Genomic DNA, 18120 nt, shown 5'->3' on the forward strand with positions numbered 1-18120 from the left:
CCTTCCTTCCTTCCTTCCTTCCTTCCTTCCTTCCTTCCTTCCTTCCTCTCCTTCCTTTTTTGCGTCCTTCGCAGCCTCTAGCACAAAACCTCACCTGTTGTGTTTAATGCATGAATCAAAGGAAGCCATTTGATAGCTAAGCTCAGTCACGAAGCGTAGCCCTGCCATAGAGGTTAACTTTCCCCTAAAGTTCTCAACCAGAAGGACTTTACTGCCCTCTCCCAGGGGCCACGTGGCACTGTTAGGAGACATTTGTGATTGTCCTCCTGGGTGCGGGAATGCTGGCAAACACCCTGCCCCACATAGGGGTCGTGCCCTGATGACGCAAAACATCAGTAGTGCCAAGGGTGAGAAACTCTGGTCTAGAGTAAGATCGCGCAGGAGAGAAGAGATACCCAAAGTCAGATTACCCTGACTCCTGAGTTCCACAGCCAGCCTGGGACGTGTCTCCAGAGCGCTCAGGCAGTGATGCCCTGCCCGCTCTGCTGAGCCTTGTCTGCCCGGCTGACGCTCTTTGACTCTTCTTACTTCTCTGCCTTTTGTGAGCTACGAAAACCCATTAAGACAGCGTATCTTATCGTGCTAGCTCCACCAAGCGTGGTTCCAGAGTCTCCCACGCCTGGTGGGCTTGTGTGTGCTGGTTTGCAAACAAGCCTGTTTCTTCTAGCCACAGAGAAATGTGAGATGACATTCTCTAAAAGTGTCACTTTGTAAAAATGCCAAGCCTAATCTCCAGGCACAGAGACCATCGTGGAAATCGGAATTGACTCAAGGAGTCTTGGCGAGCAAAGGTGGGATTTAAGTGGCAGGCTCTGTAGGCTTGTGTTGCTGCATTGCGGTTGTTTTCCAGTGAATACAGCTTATTGAAGGCAAGAACTGCTAGAAAGTTTCTCTAGGCAATAGTACCTCATATAGGCTTGGGGATTGCAAATATTATCTTGGAATTAGAAACTTCCTGTGCTTCATTGGAGTCCATCTTGTTTATGTTCATAACACCTGTGGCTGTGGGGGAAGTGTTCGGAGGAGGCAGGCAGGTGAATTGATTTGTCCACTTTCCATTGAAGAAAACAAGGGAAGCCCGAGGGAACCCCAATATAACTCTGTCTTCCAGTTCTAATTCTGTTCAAGGGCATTGAAAATGCTCATAAGTGGTCAACGAAAGTTGGGCTTCTTTAAGAAAAAGAAAGTCAAAAACGAGTCCAGCATAACCTGGAGAAACATGCAGAGCCCTCGCCCAGCTCGTTCCCGGGGTATGTGAGGTGGGCGCGGGATCAGGGAGAGGAGGAACTGGGAGTGTGGTTGCCACGGCAACAGCTCCCTCAGGGAGGAGAGCCTCAGTGGGTTGGCTGTACACTATGTAAAAGATGGGCCAGGACAGAAGGAAGGAGGAAGCCTCTGTGTCTGAGCCGGAGAAGGAAAGATACCCAAATAAAGACCCAAAGGGTGGTTGCAGGGTTGCTGTGCACTTAGCAGCCTGCTCTTCACAGGACGGAAGCCAGCTCCTTAGTGAGGTGTGAAGAAATCATTCTGACTTTCAGATAATTCTGGAGATGGATTGAGGGCCAGCTTTGAAACCCAGAAGTCCTGAAAAAGAGAGAAATTGCAGGTTTTCCTGGAAGTTGAAAGGAAGTCAAAGGGAAGAAGAGATTGTAGGCAGCTGAGCCTCACGTCAAAATGGTGTCCTCACATTTCCGGGAAGCCGTGTCGCTGAAGGCGAGCTATGTAAACTCTCTATGCTTCAGTTTTCTCATCCATAAAATGGGCATGCTAATACTACCTACCTCATAAAGTTGTGGCGAGAATTAAGAGTTGGTATGTTTGTAGCACTTGGAAGAGAGTTTGCACACAAAGTGCAATATGCGTGCTAGTTTCTACTGCTTCATTTTTCTCTCCTCTTCCAGATCAGAAACAGAAGATCTGGGTCTCTTTGTGCATTTTAATATTACACATTCTCTTATATCTGAAGTTTGTGAAATCATGGTAGTAACTTGACTTTGTATACAGTTTGTATTGTGTATCAGTCAGGGTGTGTAGATTATGCTTGGTAACAAACAACCTTGGGTTGCTGACTTCTCACACAAGTCTACCTTTTGTTCATGTCCAGTGAGGGTTTGTGTTTGTTTTCTAGGGCTGCCATAACAGAATACCACAGGCTGGGGGGCTTCGATAACAGACATCGATTTTCTCACAGTTCTGGAGGCTGGAAGTCCCAGATCAAGGTGCCAACAGGACTGGTTTCTGGTGGGGTCTCTCTTCATGGCTTATCGATGCCACCTTCTGGAGTCCTCATGTGGCCTCACCCTCTGTGCACATGCAGAGAGAGAGAGAGAGAGAGAGTTTCTTCCTCTTCTTAGGAGGACACCAGTCCTGTGAGATTAGGGCCCCACCCTTCTGACCTCATTTAACCTAATTATCCCCCTATTATTATTTCTAATTACAGTCACACTGGGGGTTAGGTCTTCAACATATAGAAGTGGTGAGGGGCACAATTCAGTCCATAACAGGGTTGGTGGCCTGTGTTCATGATTTTCATTTGGAGACCCTGGCAAGTCAGGGGCTTCATCTCAACCCATGTCCACGTGTCCCATTTCAGCTCATACTAAACACCCCTTTGCCCACTCTGCTGCCCCTAGTTACATGGTGTTCCCAGAACACTGAGATCTTTGCCAATTTCCTGTCTCCTCTGACTCGATTGTTCTTCCGTGACTGGTTCCATCTCGTTCTTTAGATCTTTGCTGAAACAGTACCTCCTGAACACCACATCTAAAGACACTCCTCATTTCACCCTAGTGTGTCATCTTCACATTTATGTCTTTCTTTTTTTTTTTAAGATTTATTTATTTATTTATTTATTTGAGAGCAAGATCGAGCATGCATGTGATGGGGGGAGGGGGAGAGAGAGGGAGAGAAGCAGACTCCCCACTGAGCATGGAGCCCGACGAGGGGCTTGATCTCATGACCCTGAGACCACGACCTGAGCTGAAATCAAGAGTCAGACACTTAACCAACTGAGCCACTCAGGCTCCCCAACATTTATGTATTTCTTGATCTACTCATTAGTTGTCTACACCTAAGCTGCATTAGGGCAAGAACTTTGTTGTGCTCACTGCTTTATCCCCAGGGCCTGGTATGAAGTAGATACTCAGTAAACATGTGCTGATGGCATGAATGCGTGTCTGTCTTCTAGAATTTATACTCTCTGAGATTAGGGGCCTTTTTTGCCTTGTTTATCATCAATCCCTTGGCACAGGATAAAGTGCTCAGTAAAGGTGTGTTGAGTGAATAAACGAGTGTCTGGAAAACCATCCTCATGGTGCTCGGATCTTCATGCCTTGGGCAAGTTTTCCTTTAGGCTCACTAGGTAACTGGAGGGTATGGAATCCACCCAGCTACAGTTGTCCTAGCTGTCCCCCTACTTCACTTGATGGCACCACGAGGATGAAATGCATTATTGTATGTGAAGCGCTTAGAACAGCATCTGGTCCCTGGTAAGTTCAAGTTAGCATTTATTGTTACTATTGTTTTAAAGCACTTTCTCACACAGACTCAGATGTCAGATTTTCCTGGACTGGAGTCTTTTTAAATCAGCCAAACACTCTTCAAGTGAAATCTTAAGGGGAACCTCAATATATAAAACAGAGGGTACCAGGACTCCTCTGGGCATCATCGGAGTGAGCGTCCCAGAAGCTCGCCAACTCCCCGGGGAACCTGCATTTTAAAGCTCTCTTCAGGTGATTCTGAATCACACAGAAGCTTCACAGAAGCTTCGGTAACTGCTGTTGGAAGGCCACCTTCAGATATAGCCTATTTTCCCCACTCCCGTCAAGGGAAAACCCTTCTGGAGTAGTGGACTTACTCCAGTGCTGTGCTAATCCTCTGTTCATTTTGCGCCCTGAGGACAAGGAAAAGGAGGATGGCATCCAGCTCGGGAGGTGGCACTGCACGCTGGAGTGTATGGCAGCCGTGGGCACTACCCCCGGCCCCTTGCATCTGCCGCCCGCCCCCAATCCTGGGTGGTACCCAGGTCTGGATCAAGGTCTACAGAGGCCCTGACACTGAATCTCCTCTTGCGTCACCACCGAAGTGGTTCAAAACCCAGAGTTCCACAGCTTAGGGCAGGGCAAGGGAGACCAAGGCATTCTGATTTTCCCATGGGGATTACTCTGGAGCTTTTAAAAAAGCTTAAATTCCATTATCATCAACTTTCTCCCCCTTTCGCTCTGGGGGGATGCCCCCGCTCCACACTTTGCAGGCTCTCACCCTGCCAACTTTTAGGCCATCCTGCAGACCTCTGTCTCACCCTGCCTGCCTTTTCCACAGGCGGTGAGGAAATCCAGTGCTCCCTGCCCCCGGGAAACAGGCGGATATTCCTGCATGAGCTGTCCGAGGCCAGCTTCAGCGAGTGCAGGTTCAGCCTGTCACTCACAGACCTGTTCATCATCATCTTCTCCGGCGTGGCCGTGTCCATTGCTGCCATTATCTCTGGCTTCTTCCTGGCCACCGTGGTGCAGTGCTTCCAGAGGTGCGCGCCCAACAAGGACCCGGAAGACGAGGACGAGGATGAGGACGACTGAGCCGCCCGCTCCCTTCCTGGCTTGCCGGAGCCCAGGCCCGGCTCCCCTCCACGCGGAGAGGGAAGAGGGGAGGCGGGAAGAGGGAAGGAGTCAACCTGCAGCAGCCCAGAGCAGCCCCTGCCCCTGGCCGTGCACCTGGCTTGCCCCTGGCCACGCCCCCTGGGACCTCCCATCTCAGAGTTTAGAACCTGCGGGGCGCGGAGGAGCCCAGGAGGGATTCTGGGCGGGGAGGGGGGACCTGCCTCCCGCCTGAGGTGCGAGAATGGGGAAGGAGACAGCCCATCATGCTTCCCAGCTGATGGCTGACCACCAAGCCAGGGGGTGCGGACACTTGCAGTTCCCACCGCTAAGCTGGTTTGTGCACCTGTTCTCTGGCCTGGACTGGGAGACGAGCAGAGGCCTCCTCCTCCCCGGATGCAGCAGCTTGATGGGGACCGTGTCCAGGGCCCTGTCCCTGGAGCAGGGCTTCTCCTGCTGTAATGGGCTTCAGCAACCTCGGGAGCTTGGCTACAGGGGCACCGAGAGGAAAGCTCAGGCCCGGCCAAGGGGTGTTTGTTGCTGTATTTTGGTGAGCAGGTGAGGAAGACTTTTGCAGGCAGGACTCACACCCTCATCCTCAGCCTCAGAGGAAGCAACTCGTAGAGGAAGGACAGTGGGTCGATGTGCACAGTCTCGAGGGCCTCTGCGCCGCGTCTCTCCACCCCCTGAAATACAAGCAGTTGTCCCCCTTCCCCGACCGGGCCCTGGCCCCCCAGTTCGAGTCCCACCTCAGGCAACTAATGCCTGGCCGGTCTCTGTGCTGACCCCGCTCCAAACTTGTCATCTCTAGAACTTGCAGCGAACTGTCCCAGAGGCCAGGATTCCAAAAAAGCAGGTTGCATTGGACCAACAAAATGTAAAAAAAAAAAACACCAAAAACCTGGGACTTGGCCTCTGAGAAACCTCCCTCCCTCAGTGGCCTTAGGGTGTGTGTGACATTTCTTGGGAGCACAGGTTGTGACAGGCACTGCTTTCCTGGATGTGCAAGAAGGCACTTTGGGCAGAGATAATACGAAACCATGTCACGCGCCCGGCAGGTTGTTACCAGGTGACAGTGTCCTCGGCATCAGACCTCACTGGGGACTGAGACGTAGATGGGGCCCGAGAGAAGCCCCTGGGGTATTTCTGAGAAACACCTCTCCGTTGTTTCTCACAATATATTCCTTATGTGTCCTTCTTCCTTTGCTCCTGCTATCTCTGCCTCCACCAATATGGACTGAGCGCTTGTGAAGGGCCAGGCACTGGGGGTCCGGGCAGTGTGGGGGTGCATTGAGTAAGAAGACAGGGCCCCCGGCTCACTTGGCCTCAATTCTTATGGGGCGGGGGGAACACAAAACAAACAAGGAGACAGAACTGAAATTGCAGGTAGAGATAAGCACCGTGAAAGATATAAATGAGATCCTGCGAATGAGTAACGGGTAAACTCAAGAATGGATAGTGGGGTGTATTAGCCAGGGCTCTCCAGAGAAACAGAACCCCAAGAGATATGTATTCTATATATCTATTACTGTCTGTCCGTCCGTCCATCCATCCATCCAGATTATAAGGGATTGGCTCATGTGAGTGTGGAAGCTGAGAAGTCCCACTATCTGCAGTTGGGCAACTGGAGGGAGACCCAAGGAAAACCAGTGGGGTAGCTCTAGTCTGAGTCCAAAGGCCTGAGAACCAAGAGAGCCATGAGTCTAGGTTCTAGACCGAGGGCAGGAGAAGACTCAGCTCAAGCAGTCATGCAGACAGAGAAAGGTGCGGGGGGAGTAATTCTCCCTTCCTCCACCTTTTTATTCTATTCAGACCCTCAACAGATTGGATGCTGCCCACCCACACCGGGGATGACACTCTGCTTTACTCAGTCTACAGATTGTAATCTATTCCCATCCAGAGACACCCTTACGGTCACGCCCGGAAGTAATGTTTAACCACATATCCAGGCACCCTGGACCCAGGCAAGTTGATGCATAAAATTAACCGTCATATCAGGGAAGGCCTCAGCGGGTGGTCTCAAGCTGAATCCTGCATCCTTCTCGCCCTCGCTTTTTTCCTCTCCATTTATTCTCTTTCTCTACCCTTCTTCCCCCTTCACCCCTGCGGAGACTCAGTCACCCCTGCTGGCCCCCAGCATTGTCGGCTCCAGGGGAGGAGACCCCTAGCTCAGGGAGCTGTCTTGTCACAGAGTCCCTGGGCGGGTGGGGAGGTGGGCAGCATCTTTGCCACACTCCATGGCCCCTCCGCACCGGAGGGAGCCACCTCTGGGAGCTCCCCCTCAGTGTAGGTACCACTTCCCTTGAGAGAATAGTACGAGCTGCCTGGAAGTGGTCGTCATGAGCGTGGGGTGCTGTGTGCATGCCAGGCCTGAGGTTCCAGCCACTGTGTGCGCCTTACTGTGAATGAAGGCTCATGGAGAAGATTTTCAGTCAGGAGAGGGGAGCTCTGCTGCCGGTGAGCTACCAGGGGGACTGAGGAAAAGACCATGGCGGGGGCTGTGCATCAAGGGCTCAGAGGCTGAGAGTTTGAGCCACAAAACAATCTCACATCAGCACCTCCCCAGCCTGGCCACAGACTCACTGAGACTTGTGTGGGGTCCGAATCGCTGCCCATTGTCATAGCGTCTGATCCCCACCCCCCAGGAGCACCCTACAAGGGACATCGCTAAAGGCCCTGCGTCCAACTGGGCCCCTGCCAAAGTCACAATTTGTTTCTCCCAGAATCCTAGGGAAATGGTGCCCCAAGCTGTGATCGTCCTACCACAGCCTTGTTCTAATGGGCCTCAGGAGGTGAATTCCCACCTCATGAGTCTATTTTATTCCTTATAGTGAGTGGACTCCCGCCGTTTCCTTAGAAACACAAGCCCTGCACAGCATGGGGGTCATTCCCTGAATGAACGAGTGAGTGGAGGAGGGGCAACCTGGAGCCAGAGATGAGTGCTCGATGGGTACCAACCAACCCCCATGTCTGCCGGCTGCACCCCAGAGATTTGGAAGGAATGTGACTCTGGGGAAGAAGAGCTTTAAATTATTGCCAGTTGAAACCATCGCTGCCTGGATATAAAGCCTGTGAAACACTCAGGAGACTGGGGACAGGAGGGACATCCAAGCCCAAGAAAATACACTGGCCGGGAGCCCTGCCTGGCTCAACTGGGGAAATGCCTTTCGGGAAGTGGGGTGTCGGCATGATCTGTTGTCACTAACAACAAGGATGATGCAACACCCCCTCTGAGATCTCTACAAGTGTCACTGAGTCTCCAGTGTCACCTCCCCAGAGTCTCCTCATCACAGCACCCCATACTGTTCTCTGTGCGACACGTACCCAAACCCTTTGTTTACATGTTTACGGTCTACCTCTCTGGCCTGGAACTTGAGCTCCCCAAGCGCCGGGACGTGGGCCATCGGTGTCCCCAGGTTTAGAGCCGTGCCTGGCACACTGTGGTGGTACCACCAATATGCATACTGGGTAGAAAAAGCAAACAAATGAATTCCACGCACCATACCAGAAACTCTACCAACACGAGCTCTTTTTAAGCATCCTCGTAAGTCCAGGTGAGAGCCACTATTATCCCCGTTTTATAGATAAGGAAACTGAGGTGGGTGGCAGGACATGGCAGGGCTAGAGCCCCATTCACATTTGGACTTAGAAACCCGTGCTCCTGCTTATGATAATGGTTCATGCGCCTGGAGGACACTGTCTGTGCTTGATGCTGGGCCACGCCCATTACGCGGCTCACAAACCCTACTAGGCGGTGTATTTATCTGGGTTGCCCCAAGAAAGAGAACCAACAGGATGTCGTAGAGAAAGAGATTCGTTCTAAGGAACTGATTCATGTGACTGTGGAGGCTCGCCAGCCCAACATCTTCAGGGCAGTTTGGCAGGCTGGAGACCCAGGGAAGAGCCAGTCTTGCAGTTCAAGTCTGGAGGCTGTCCCCCGCACAATTCCCTCTTGCTTGGGAGAGGTTGGTCTTTTGTTCCACGAGAGCCTTCAGCTGATTCCATGAGGCCGCATTATGACTGGGCAATCAGCTTTACCCAGAGTCCACCGATTTAAATAATCTCATCTAAAAACCCCCTTGTAGAAACATCCAGCATAGTGTTTGACCGCACGTCTGGGCACTGTGGCCCAGCCAACTTGACCCATGAAGCAAACCATCCCAGATGAGGTACCATGATCACCTCCCTTTATAGAGCCATCGCCTCCATGTGGCCATAGAGAAAACTGGTTCAGTCCTGGGAGTAACTTGCTTGCCCAGACAGGGCCAGTAAGAGAGCGGGACTTGGCCACGGGTGCTCTGACCACTGCATACTCTCTACTCAACTGCATTCCCCGCTCAGGCCAGCAGGGGCGAGCTTGGCAGGGACAGCGTGGGGTGGCACTTTTCTTGGAGCTGTGTCCTGGGCTCCAGGAGAAGCGGCTGGGTGCACCCAGGATGAATTTATTCTGAGTCTCCAATCCCAGGTCTCAGGAGAGTCAAAACCACCAAAATATTTTGCCTCCTTGTCTTGCTCTCCTTAACGTCTGATGACCAGAGGATTCTGGCAGCATCACAAAGGAATTCATCTTATTAGGCGGACGGTGGGTACCACCAGTACAGACCAAGAACCTCGGCAAGGGGCCTCTGGTTTGGGTCCAGTACTTTAGAGGGCCCTATCCCAGCCTTCCTCTAGCCGTGCTCTTCCCCCCGGGATGAAGAATCTATGGGGCCCAGGGTACATACACACTCAGGGTATTTATGACTCCAGAATTCGCTGCACAAATGACGTCCAATGATGGACACCCACCGTCCCTCCTCCAGGACAGACTGAGTGGTCAGGCAGTAGAGGTTGGGGGGATGTGAATGGAGGTTGCATGTGCATAAGTGTGCCTAAGACCCCTGGAGGCACAGGATGGAGCCAGAGCTGAGAAGGGGGAGGTCTTAGATGCTCAGCTTCCCCCACACGCGCCACATTCTCGTGCAGATTTCTAGGAATGTAAGAGTCATTTGAAACCAGACTTCCATTCATCAAGAAGGGATTTCTGTGAAGGTTGCTGGGTGGAATATTTTCTTTAGCACTTTATCTTCATTGATGACTTACGATGGTTTCAATGTGGGTATGCGAAGTGTATTTTTTTTTTAAGATTTTATTTATTTATTTGAGACAGAGAGAATGAGAGACAGAGAGCATGAAAGGGAGGAGGGTCAGAGGGAGAAGCAGACTCCCTGCCGAGCAGGGAGCCCGATGCGGGACTCGATCCCGGGACTCCAGGATCATGACCTGAGCCGAAGGCAGTCGCTTAACCGACTGAGCCACCCAGGCGCCCATGTGAAGTGTATTTTTAACCCTTGTCCTGGCTTCATGGATTGTTACAGGTGGGCCTGGGTACCACAGCAGGGGCCAAGAGGCAGCCACGGGCCCTGGCTCTGGCCCTAGGGCCCAACACTGCTTCTGCTCCACGGGGCTGATCCACACGGGCCTTTGTACAAAAGCATGAAAAATGCACGCATACCGATTGCTTTCACCAGCCACAGAGAAGCCTTTGCATGGAACATCCATGCTTCAGCCTCCCCCTTCTCCCCTTCCTCCTCCCCCCACCCCTGCAATGTCCCCCTGCAGGCTCAGATGGCCAAAGCTACAGGCACGAATTCTAGATTCTGACAGTGGCTGGACGCGTGTGTTTTTTCTAAGCTATTAAATTTAACTGGACCCTTGAGCACGTCACGTCTCTAAGTCTCCTTTACATCCCACCCCCACCAGCTGAGTCAGCCACCAGCCCTGGGCCTTGGCCGTTAACCCCCTTTTAGTGGCCCCCAGTAGCCTTGAGGGTTAAGTAATGTATTATTTGCAGAAGTGGTCTGTTGATTCCTGTATGGTAAAACCACCCCAAAGCAGACCCCTGTGGGTTTCATTTGCCTGCAACCAACAAGGTAGCTTTGTTCTTTCAGACTCCAGGCTAATAAACACACATCCAAACTTTAAATTGTTTTTTCTGGGAAAAGATTTTTTAAAAATGAACAAGAACACTCTTCTGCTATTTGCAAATGGGATCCTTTTTTGGAAAACGCACCTTTCCAGGGTGCAAGTTATTATATTTTGGCCTTGGGAAAAATACAATGTGCTTTTTGTTAAAACCTCATACTCATGCTCAGGACCATTCATCAAGAACTCATTTGCTGCCTGGGGCTTCGTTGGTGTCCGAGCTGGGAGTTGGTTGACCAAGAATCATTCTTTCAAGGTGTGTCACTCAGTACAATACCACCATCCCCATCCAAGCCTCTAACTGAATAATCAGAGCAAAGCAACCATGTGTCCACCAGCCTCCAAGAGAGTCCTGGGTGGTGGAGGGTTAGCCCTCCAATGGGCTGTCTGTCCGCTCTGCCCTTATAGCCAAGTGCCCTTGGCCACACTGTGGACCTTCTAGAGCCACAAGCCCCCCCCCCCCCCACTGTGAACAGAGTAATACTTCTTGGCAGAGTTGATGAGAAACGATGAAATAATGGCCCCACAAACATGGTCCCTTCCCTCCCCCCTCAGAATCCCAGTGGTATCTCCTTGAGCACTCACAGGTGCCCAGAAGAGGAGGCCGTCTCAAGAGAAAGATGGAATCAGAGGCCGAATCCCAGTATTGGATAACAGGAGCCAAGGGCCAGCAGTCTGAAGACCTCTGGCGCATTACAGGAGCTCAGTTGTCCTTTTCACCCTTTTGTAACCAACCCCCAGCCCCACTGCTCACCAGTCTGCATAGATATCAGAGGCCACGTTTACATGTGTAACCTGCACATCCCCCGAGGTCCACTCACCAGCAATACAGATGAGGCCCCATGAAGATTCATTCAGATTGTGTTGTCCTGGTGGATCCCACCGGCCTGAATGCAAGTCAGTGAAAGGGTCCCCCTGCCCACTCCCCAGCCCACAGACACTATTTCTGAGGATGGAGAGTCTCTCTCAGGCTTAAAACCCACCCTGAACTGACGTCTATGGAGCGTCCTTCATGTCTGCTGCGGGTTCACCCTTGTCCCGGGCAGTGTGGCCTTCATCTGCTCTGCTGGGGCTCCTTGGGGGACCCCTCCCCAATGATGGGTGCTCTGCCTGGGGGTTATTCCTACACCACCATCCCTGAGCACACTCACTCAGCCCACAGAGCCACAGTGTGTTTCTCATGGAAATGGGGACAATGCCCCCTTGTCCCTAGGCAGGGCTTAGAAGCAGATCCCCTAAGATCCTCCCATTTTCCTCATCTATTGGGCTTCTTCCTTGGACACCAAAACCTGCCTTTCGTCCGGCCTCCCTCCACTCAGGTTTATCAACGTGAGCAAACAGATTCTCCAGGCAGGGACACCACCACCCATAGCCGTGGCAACCAGCCAGCCTCTGACCCAGATGAGGCTCCGGTGGCACAGGAAGGGATACGGACATCAGTGACATTTAGCACCTGATTGATTGGGGAGGCTGCAGGAATCTGCTGAGGCGGGGAAAGCCATGGGGTCTCCACACCCTTGCAATCTGCCTGGGAAGGCAGGAAATGCAGGGCAAGCCATGCCCACCACAGTGCTCCATGTTGACACCATGGACGTCTTCCCCTGCCCCATGGAGTCCCCTGCCCCCAGAGGTGCCCATGAGACTGTAAGCTCCATGAGGTCAGACCCAGCTGGTCTCCATCACTAAACACTGACCCTTCAACAGGCCTAGCAGATAGGAGTCCCCAAATGTCGCACAAACAAGGGGCACACACTCTTTCCCCTCTGAAGAGGTCATACCAGGTGGCCTCCCTCAAGGAAGGAAGTTCAAGGGAGTGAGGAGGCAGAGCAGATCCCAGGCTGGGGTCCAAGCCAGCCTATTGCACTTGACCCACGGCCACTGAGATGGTTCTAACGGAATATTTGGTGGTAGTATTACTGGAGCACTGAAATAGAGTAATAAAGTATTTTGGTATGTGAATTGTATTCACATCCCGCCTGAGTATTTGGAAGGCCTTGGTCTGTGTGATGCTGCCGTGGGTGATCCTGGCCTTTGCCAGCCTGCTCCTGCCCTTCTCCCCACTGCTCATGCCGGCGGCCCCTTGGCATCCAGCTGTCCTCTCCGCTTGGGATGCTCTTCCTCCCGATCTTTGCTCCTTCTTGTCATTCTGGTCTCAGCCCAAAGGTCACCTTCTCAGTGAGGCCTGCCCTGCCCATTCCAGCTAAAGAACCATCCCCTATCCACCTCTAACGCACGTCACTCTGTTTCATTCTCTTCAGAGCACTCATCGCTATGTGGGCTTCTTGAGTTGTGTTTGCCTATCAGTTTGCTCCGTCTGTTTCTTCCTCTCTTGATTGTAAACTGCGAGAGCAAGGTCCATGCTTATCTTGTTTATGCCCAGAGTCTAGACCTGTCATGGGCTTGGCAGGAGCCTGATAAATATTTGTGAAGTGGATGGATAGGTGGGTGGATGGGGAGATGGATGATGGTTAGATGGATGGGTTGGTGGATGGATGGGTAGGCAGGTGGATGGGTGAGTGAGTAGGTGAGTGGGTGGATGGGTGGATGGGTAGGTGAGTGGATAGATGGGTGGATGGACGGGTGGATGGATTGATAGGCAGGTGGATGGATGGGTGAGTAGGTGAGTGTGTGAATGGATGGATGGCTGGGTGAATGGATAGATGGGTGGATGGATGGTTGGATGGGTGGGTGAATGGATAGATGGGTGGATAGATGGATGGATGGATGGGTAGATAGCAAATTTTCTACCCTTTCCAAGGACTTGAAAACCACACATAATGTGTGAGGGACCTAACCAAGAAAGGATTTACAAGCCATACAGAGTGTGTTAAAGGAACATGCCTCTTCACCTTGCAGGGGACAGAGTTCCAAGCCCAGGGCTGCAGCCATGTCAGGGACCACTTGTCGTGTTTCCTTCCTTAGCAGTTGCCCATCTTGTAGCTCAGGAGCCCTCCCTCCTGCCCCAGGGCGGGCTGCTGATTATGGATGCAACCCCCAGACTTTGCACCTTGCCTTTTGTCTGAGAGCCCCAGGAAAACAAACCCAATCAGTTGATCAGATCGTCAGATTGCCGTGTCCTGTTAGGCAGTGGCGGCCACCTCCTCTTCCCTCCCCTCCTCTCGGAGTCCCGCTCCCCCTTGCTCTCCTCTCCTTGGCTCTGCCAGCCTTGGCATCAGTGGCTGGATACTGAGTGATCTCCATCCGTGACCATCTGACCCCTAATTACTTCCGTTAATTACTTGGACAGGCTCTCCCAGCAAGAAGGGCTTAAAACCCAGCGATGACAAGAGGGCGATGTTCTTCACCTGTCCTTGTCCACCACCTGCCTCTAGAGGGAGGAGACTGAGCACCAGTCAGGTTATTCGATTTTCCAAAGATTTGCTCTCAGTGGAGGTCAGTCTGTCCCTCTGATGAGCTCCCTCTAAGAGCTTATTCTCTTGCTAATCCTGAATCTTCGAAAAGTGCCTGATTGCTTGTTGGGAGGAACAAGTGTGAGCGCAGGGGAGAGGGGGAGAGCTTCCTCATGGGTGCAGTGTGGGATTAAGTCCCGGGATGATTTCTGGTCCCCACTGTGACTCCCTCCCCTGGAGCTCTCCCCCCAGCCCAAGTGGGGTATAGACACCCCTCAAACCAGTTCTAGGGAGGTTTGTGGGTCTGCACTTTCTTCTCATTTTTTCCCCATCCTTCATAAATCCTCCTTGTCCTAGATGCTTCTCACTTTGGACTTGCTCATTCATTCATTCATTCATGCGTGCCTGCATTCAGTATTTGAGTATTTACCCCGGGCCAGGCACCGTCTTATACTAGCAAACAGGACAGACACAGCCTCTGACATCAAGCACTTCACTATCAGAGAAAACAAGAAAAACAATGATCACAACAAAGGTAAGGAGTTACCCTGCCGGGAAGTGCCTTTCCCGCTCCCTGGGAAGCCCAGAGCAGGGGCCAGCTCAGGGAGAGGGGCCAGGAGAAGAGTCCCCAGTTAGAACCAAGGACTGTGCCCAAACCCCTGCTTTAGGAGATGAGCAATCTCCAGCACGGCTTCTAGCAGCGGGAGGCTGTGTCCCTAGGACCTCCCCAGCCCCCTATGAAGTGCCTGCCTGAGAAAGCTTATCACTACCAGAATTTACTGTTTGTTCTAGCCAACACTTGACAATGGGCCCTGACTTCCCTTTCTTAGAGCATTTACTAAACAGGGCTTTCAATTAAGAAAGCTTCCTCTGTCCCTTTGAGATATACCCCTATGTCCTATAACTCAGGAGTTTTTCTCCAGGGTCTGAGAACCATTCCTCTGAAATGCAATCATTAGGAAGGTGGGACCCCAGTCTCCCAGTCCCTGTGGGAGGACAGACTCCTAACTTCTGCAACTACCGAGCTAGCAAACCCAGTTGGCCTAATCGCATGTACCTTGACCACCCTCTGTGGTTTTTCTGTCCCCCCAGGCCCCGCCCATTCTCCCCCTCCCTCATTCTCCCTTTCAAATGCCCAGTCAACTCTAGCAAGTCTGCCCTTCCCCTACTGTCGGCCCTCCCAGAATAAAATCTGTTTTCACCGCTTTAACTAGCATCCTGCTGTATTTACTTTTGCCACTGCAGAAGGCATATTTCATCTGAAATGAGAAAGTTAGCCAGGCTAAGGGGGTGGGTCTAGGACAAGGAGGTGGAGGAGAATGTTCTAGACAGAGAATAAGGGAGAAACCAGAAGAGGTTTAGGGCCTGGAGATGGGAGGGGTGAGGTCTTTGGTGCCTGTCCTCCCGCAGGGAGAGCCTGGGGCGATGCGGGAGGCTGCTCCTTCCCACCTGGCCTCCTTCCCTCTCCCACTCAGCTCTGTCCAGTCCTCCCTGCTGCCGCCCCATGGCTTCCTTCTTTCTCATTAAAAACGAAACTCGAGATAGGACGCACCGTCCGGTCCCCCTTTGAAGGGGACAGCCAGGGGTGTGAGTGCACTCACAAGATTGTACAATCATCACGACTATCTGACTCTGGAACATTTCATCGCACAGAGAGAAGCCCCATACCTATCAGCAGGCACTCCCCATGCCCCTTCCCTCACTCCTGCAACCATTCATCTACTTCCTGTGTACACGGATTCGCCCATTCTGGACATTTCATGTAATGGAATCATACAAATGTGGCCTTTGGTGTCCGGCTTCTGTCGCTCAGCATCATGTTCTCAAGGTTCATCCCCGTGGTATCGTGGGTCAGCGGCAGCGCTCCCTTTTCATGGCCAAATAATATTCCACCGCTTGGCTAGTCTGCACTTCGTTCATCTGCTCATCAGTCCGTAGACATTTGCACGGCTCTGCTCTTTGGCTATGGTGAATAATGCTGCCGTGAACACTCACGTGCGCACGTGGGTTTTTTTTAATGAACAAATGTTTTCGATTCTTTCGGGCATATACGTGGGGGTGCAATGGCGGGGTCATATGGTGACTCTGTTTAACTTTTTGAGGAACTGCATGTTTTCCAAAGCAATCGCACCATTTTCCATCCCACCAGCAACTTACACCTGTTCCAATTTCTCCACAACCTCGACAACACTTGTTATTGCCCGTCTATCTGAGGGTAGCCGTCCCCATGGGTGTGAAGTGGCACATGACTTCTCTTCCTGTCACCCCCTGCACCCCCTTTTCACTTCTGGCTTTGCGTGCAGAGTGGCGCCAGGGGGCTGGTGAGAACACCTCAAACCTGGGGGCTCTGAAAAATTTAATTTTAGTTTTTTTAAGGTTGGGTTTTTTTTGTTTGTTTTTTTTTTACTTATCTGAGAGAGAGAGAATCCTTGAGCAGACTCCCCGCTGAGCCAGGAGCCCGACGCAGGGCTTGATCCCAGGACCCCAAGATCATATCCTGAGCTGAAGGCAGGCGCTTACCCAACTGAGCCACCCAGGCGTCCCCTTTTCTGCTCTTTACCATGCTCTTTTCTGAATCACCCACGGAGAATCCCCTTCACTGGTGCAGGTAGCTGAGAGCAGTCCTGGGTTCTTTCCCATAAAACCTGCTCGATGAGGCTCAGCTAAAGAAGCCTCCAGCTACAGCATTTCCTGTCCTCGTCTTCACAACCTGTCTCTGAACCGAACCACACTCCGGGAGGGAGGTCCACGCCCTGGGGAAAGGAAGAAAATCTCTGAGAATACCTGCCCTGACCCAACTGGGGTGAAGGTGGATTGTTTCCAGGAGGACAGGGCTTGGGGCAAGGAGCAGGCTGGTGCCAGCAGGAGTCCTGTGAGCGGGAGGCTGTCCAGACCCTGCAGGGCTCTCTGCCCTCAGCAGATGGCATAGCCTCTTGCTAGAATGTAGCTCCAACTGCAGGAGTTGGAGCCAACGTTCGATCTAATTCACCATCCCTGCTTTAGAAAGGTGTGTGCTTGCCTTCCCCAAGGGTAGCTGAGTCATTTGGCAAAAGGAGATCAGCCTTCACTGAAACGGCCGGGACAGGGATGCGTGCTATGCTGTGCTTTCACTGGAGGCTCGAGCGGCTGGGATGCTCTGCCCATCCCACCACTCCCCCAGCGGCTTTGCCTAATAGCACCTTCCGGAGCCTTCTCTGGTGCTTGCCTTGGGTAGTTTGAAACCATTCCCTTGGAGTTACACCGCGCTGGAGTGCTGGGACGATGGCTCACAGAGAAAAGTCCCTGAGTGTAGCATTTGCCGATTTCCAGGGTGCAAATATCACCCCCTTGGCCGATTCCAAGCCACCAAAGCGACGTCACTGAACTTGGAGCTGGGAAGAGATGCATACAGTTGGTCTCACCAGCTGATAGAAGCAGTCAACAACACTTCCCATAGCCCCCCAGGCCAACGGCCAGCAATTGATGGGGAGTGGGGTATCAGGGGTACAAAAGCCCCTCTCCTTTGTCTCAAGATGGAACAAGCCCTGGGGGGCCAGTCACTCTGGGGCTCCCTGCAGGACTGGCTAAAGCCGGACTTCCGAAACCAGTCTTATGCTGTTCCTTCCCGTGGGTTCTTCTGCTTCCCTCATCCCTTATTGGAATCTTCCAAGGGCTCTCACTCGGTAAGACAGAGCTGAGTCTCAGGCTCAGCTTCTAGGGGACGCAACCTGAGACGGGTCTCTCTGCCAAGTGGTGCCCCAGCAGGGTCTGTTCTGAGGTGCACGTGGGTTTTCTGATAGTGGTGAGAGGGAGGGCATGACCATCCTCCTGACTTTTGCAGGTGGTCAGAATGGTCTGTACCAGGAAGCCAGAAATCGGCCCGGACTCCACCGCTGACCAGGGACGAGGTCTGCTTGGTCTATCCCAAGTCCAGCGTGGGTATGGACTCCATCACCTCTGGAAGCTTTGAAATCCTTGGTCAGGCCCCATTTCTGGAAACTCAGATTCATCATGCCCAGGTTGGGATGCTTCTTATTTAAAGATGCACCTGTTGATTAAGTGAGGATGGAAATCATGGTTTGAGGGCAGACTTCTCAGCCTCTGCACCATTGACATTTGGGCCCAGTTATTCTTTGTTGGCGGGGGTGACCATCCTGAGCAGCATCCCTGACCTATGCCCATAGGATGCTGGTATCCCCCTCCCCAGTTGGGACAACCAAAAATATCTCCAGACT

The 18120-nt window shown here is 52.2% G+C and overlaps 1 protein-coding gene across 1 annotated transcript in view; it reads left to right on the forward strand.

Moving 5' to 3' along the window:
• Positions 1–5790, forward strand: part of LRRC38 (leucine rich repeat containing 38) — a 32746-nt gene extending 26956 nt beyond the window's left edge. Inside the window, exon 3 of the mRNA XM_035019022.1 lies at positions 4321–5790. Coding sequence (XP_034874913.1) covers positions 4321–4574 — 254 coding nt within the window. The 3' untranslated portion in view covers positions 4575–5790. The remainder of the gene's footprint in view (positions 1–4320) is intronic.
• Positions 5791–18120: the final 12330 nt, after the last annotated feature.

Source organism: Mirounga leonina, unplaced genomic scaffold (assembly GCF_011800145.1).
Source record: "Mirounga leonina isolate KUSES-001 unplaced genomic scaffold, KU_Mleo_1.0 Mir_173, whole genome shotgun sequence".
NCBI lineage: Eukaryota > Metazoa > Chordata > Mammalia > Carnivora > Phocidae > Mirounga > Mirounga leonina.